The 4,363-nt window shown below is 27.4% G+C and overlaps 1 protein-coding gene across 2 annotated transcripts; it reads right to left on the bottom strand.

The window, feature by feature from the left end:
• Positions 1-614: 614 nt before the first annotated feature.
• On the bottom strand, positions 615-4,091 carry LOC112682286 (glutathione S-transferase-like). 2 transcript variants are annotated; one of them, XM_025552826.1, is made up of 3 exons: positions 4,072-4,091; positions 1,372-1,440; positions 615-791 (listed from the first exon to the last, which is right to left on the bottom strand). In XM_025552826.1, exons 1-3 carry the CDS (start codon positions 4,074-4,076, stop codon positions 635-637), a joined length of 231 nt encoding a protein of 76 aa, XP_025408611.1. In that variant the 5' UTR covers positions 4,077-4,091; the 3' UTR covers positions 615-634. The 2 variants fall into 2 exon arrangements, with proteins under 2 accessions (XP_025408611.1, XP_025408612.1); XM_025552827.1 differs by lacking the exon at positions 4,072-4,091 and adding an exon at positions 1,835-1,853.
• Between the last annotated feature and the right edge of the window lie 272 nt (positions 4,092-4,363).

Genomic DNA, 4,363 nt, shown 5'->3' with positions numbered 1-4,363 from the left:
TAGAGTCTATAACCATTCCCAGCAACCCATCAAAGAGATTAAAAATAAAATGGCCAATTGACGCCCTTGCCTAACAAAAACTTCAGATAATTACATTTTTTTATTTCAAATTTCATAATATACTCCGGTATAAACTCAAAATTTGAATGAATGTATGCTAAATTACCTACCATTCATATTATAGTTTTAAATGTCAAATAAAATGTAATACAAGAGTACTTAGTAAGAAATCTCATTATGAATGTATTTATTTTTTAATTTATGAATTTCCAAAATTAATCATCATAAATTAAAAATATACTCTAAAAAATTGTGAAATTAAAAAATATGCTCTAAGATCTAAAAACCGCTGAATATACCAAAATAAGCACTATTAATATTTGATATTTTTTCGTAGTGTCATGGAATGAATTTCTAGCTTACCTAGTAATAAATCTAATAGTCCAAAAAAAAAAAAAAAAATGCAAATGCAACAACTTACGAGCCCTAATTACAAATATTCATAGTAAGGTATCTATGGTTCTTTATTCCAGGGTAATAATACATATTTCAAGACAGTAGAAAAATAAGCGTTATTTATATCTTGAATACATAATAGTATAATGAAAATAGCATTACAAATTGGTATTTATGGTTACTTACTACGTTTGATCGATGGCCATTGTTCAAGTTCAAAACGAACATCTTCGAAATCAATGTTCAAGTAGGACAGCAAGAATCTAATAGGTTCGCCCAATCCAGTTACGTTGAAGTATGTTAGTTTATACGATGACATGATGATATATTGTTTACTGTAATATAAAAGTGATTATTATTTGAATAGAATGACTAGATGAGAATACATACTCGTATTATGTTTATAAAGAGCACATTTTACAAATTAATCGATACTAATATATGGATACTGTAAACTATTGATGTAAAAACTAAAGATTAGATTTTAATGATTTACCAGAAATTGTATTAAAACCCAATAAAAATAATTCTCTTGTTATTGATGTTAAATGTAATAAATAATTATAATGGAAACAATAGTTTTAGGGAAATAATTAAAACGGAAATTCCACGAATAATTTTATTGGACTCAGGATAGTAATAATAATCAAATTAAGAGGCTACGATAAACTTTTGAACATTATCGCGTCACATAATAATAATATTTATAAATATATCATAAACAAAATATTAATATTTTATTTTTTTTAATACACAACCATTTTTTTTTTATGAACTGTAAAACAGAACGTAAACGATCTCGTTGACAACGGAACGTATGGCAGCGGCGTACTATGTGCGGAATAATAAAAATTACTCATTGATCGTTTAGTCAGTTTTTTATTAATATTTTATCGATATTTGACATTTACTTACTGTAATATGGTTACTACGAAAACGAAAACAGTTGAATATTGAGGTTGCAGTCCACGTGTGACGGAGTACCTACGTATATACAATTATGCTAAATAAACTGATATTGTCAAATATATTTGGTATATCCATACTGCTGTTATTTCGCGGTGAAAATTTTTTCCCGTTCGTGACTTAAGGTCAAAAAATTATAGATTATAAATAAAAAACCGCGATTTTTTCATGTGGACTATAACTTAATAGGGTTAGATAGAACGATAACTATGGCGTCATATTCCTTTGATTCTGAATGACATGCGATTTGACTAACTTTATTTGTTAAGATTTTAAATTATTTATAAAAAATGTTAACTAATTAATTTTTAAATTTGTAAATCGTTTTCGATTAAATAATACTAGTTATCTGATAACGTGTCATCGACTAGATGTTGCCACATATTTGAATGATGTTTTGTAACATACTTACATAACGCACAAAAAAAAACAAAGTTTTTCAAGCAAATCCACTTCTTATGTTGTAATAAATTATTATTAAATTATATTTATTTACGAAAAAAATTAACGTGACCGGTGTTACAAAGGGCAAAACTCCTCACCTATGTATGACATATATAAGTATAGTCGGTAATTATTAAGTAATATTGGTATTGTATAATTTTGTTTTAGTAAGAAGCGGCAATGTTTTATGTTTAAAACCCCCTTCCATTAATATTTGTTAGATAAAACTTATATTTAGATATTTAGTTGAAAAATTCTCAATTTTTTATACGTGGTATATTCATCAAATTAATTTAAAAAATCGCTGTTTTATTAATTTTAAATAATTCGTAACAATTTAAAATTATTTACGGATATAAATTAATTTTAAGTTCAAATGTATCCATAGAAAAATTTATCAAGTATGTTTTTTTTTCATCTTAAGCTGCATCCAGACCAAAGCAACATTGTGGACAACTTTGTTGTCAACAGTTTTTGATAATTGTTTCCTACAAAGTGTTCAATAATAAGTAAAAACTTATAAGTCCAGACCAAAGAAACATTATTGACCAAATTTTAGTGTTTAGCAAGATGTTCAGCCAGGAAGAAGTAGTGGTTGCAGCAGTTTGCACAATTATTTTAAGTTCTATTAAAAAAAGAAATTTTGGGTTCATCCTAGCCTCCAGTGTAAATAAACTATTAATAAAACAAATATGCTGAATGATCTTAACCATAATGATATGAATCTATTATCTGACGAACTAAGGTAAATAAATAGTTACATGTTTTCTAGACAATTATTACCATATTTGGTTGTATACTCAGTTCATCTTTATAATTCGCTACATATTATGCTAATAATTGATAATACCATGAAATGTTGTCAATAAAACCAGCAGAAAAAATTTAAAAACATTTTTGTCAATAATATTTCTTAACATTCTATGATCTTTACCGCCTCCTATGTGGAAATAAAATGTTGTTGCTAACTTTGTTGAAAACACAAAAGTTTACAATTTTTAAAGAAATGTTTAAAAAATTTTGTAGCCAAAAATGTGGAAATTGTGTCTTGCCCACAATGTTGTTTTGGTTTGGACACAGCTTTAAATAAACAATATATTAATATAACAAAATGTATGTGGATTATAAGAGCGAAATGTAAAGGCAAATGTAATGCATTATTTATACAAAATAATTTATATTTTTGTCGATATATTTCCCAGAGTCTTACGAATTCATAACTTTTCAGTTCCTTACGTACGGTCAGATTAGAGATGAAAATTTTCAGTCGTTTGAATAATTTGAATTATTTGAATCTGGACAGTCTAGTTAGGTTAGGTTAGATTCGATCGAATGATTTGGTCATTTTAGTAATTTTGATCAGTCATCTAATACAGTAGAAACTCGATCAACCTTCACTATCGATACCGGGACTATGGCTGTTAACAGACATTTTACAATTTAAATTTTGTAATAAACATATATTTTTTACAACGTGTGTATTTTCCGAAAAAAAATAATACACACATATACTACTTATTAAATACCATACTACTATACTACTAAATTAAATCTAACAATTTTAAACAAAATAATCTGTGATTTTCTTTTGTTTTTTTGACGCTCGAGCTTTTTCAGCTGCAACATTTCGTATTTTATGTAAGAGTTACTCGTCAATCACTGATTAAATTTAATTAAAAATAATTCAATTTGTTTGTTCACGGCACGTTTATTTCATATGTTGGATATTAGAAAAAAATTGTACACACTTGATAATCGCCGCAACGAGTTAATCTCAATTGTCTCATTCATTTGTCTTTGGTATCGTTATGTAACGTCCTGCCATTGATGTTGAGTGAGCGCCAGGCTCACCTAGTTGTTTTTTTATCATTATTTATTATTTAACTAGCATATATGATTGAAACCAACACCAAATTATTTATATTTAACGATAGCAATGTCGGATAACTGAGAGACGGTCGATCGAGTTTCTACTGTATAGTTGTTATCGTTGGGCCAATCGATTTTCTTTTGACTCGGTAACAACATGGTATAACGACACAAAAATATTATATGTATAAAAATAATATGTATGATATTCAACAATTTCTCCCTAAAAAAACAAAAAAAATTCGGGGTTACGACATTATCTATTTTGTTTTGTTTCCGTTTTATACAATTTTAAAGTTTATATTACTAAAAGTAAAACTAAAAAAATTAAAATACCACATTACTGTTGTGTCCGTGTGCCTCATACAGCGTCAAATACACATTTTATAGTCCTCAAAACTCTTGAACATAGGCTATTTTGGAAAGAGGCATTAGGAATTAAACTATATTAGTATTACTAATATATACTATCTATAAAAAATATTTGTTACTTTCCCGCTTTCAATAAAATTATCCGTTGTATAGTACAAGCGTGCGAGTTGTGTCAGAAGTGTAAATCAAAGACCACCTGCATTGCGGGTACTATGCAATCTATTCTCTCTTCTCAACCTTTCGATAAATTGTTAGT

The sequence above is a fragment of the Sipha flava genome, unplaced genomic scaffold, assembly GCF_003268045.1.
Source record: "Sipha flava isolate LNK unplaced genomic scaffold, YSA_version1 20219_pilon_pilon, whole genome shotgun sequence".
Lineage (NCBI taxonomy): Eukaryota > Metazoa > Arthropoda > Insecta > Hemiptera > Aphididae > Sipha > Sipha flava.
The sequence above is the reverse complement of the archived record's forward strand: the minus strand, read 5'-3'. Positions and strand labels throughout refer to the sequence as shown.

Coding starts and splice junctions, on each gene's coding strand:
- LOC112682286 (XM_025552826.1), bottom strand. Junction 792..1,371: donor TTCGTAGTAACCATATTACA/GTAAGTAAATGT, acceptor TTTATATTACAG/TAAACAATATATCATCATGT.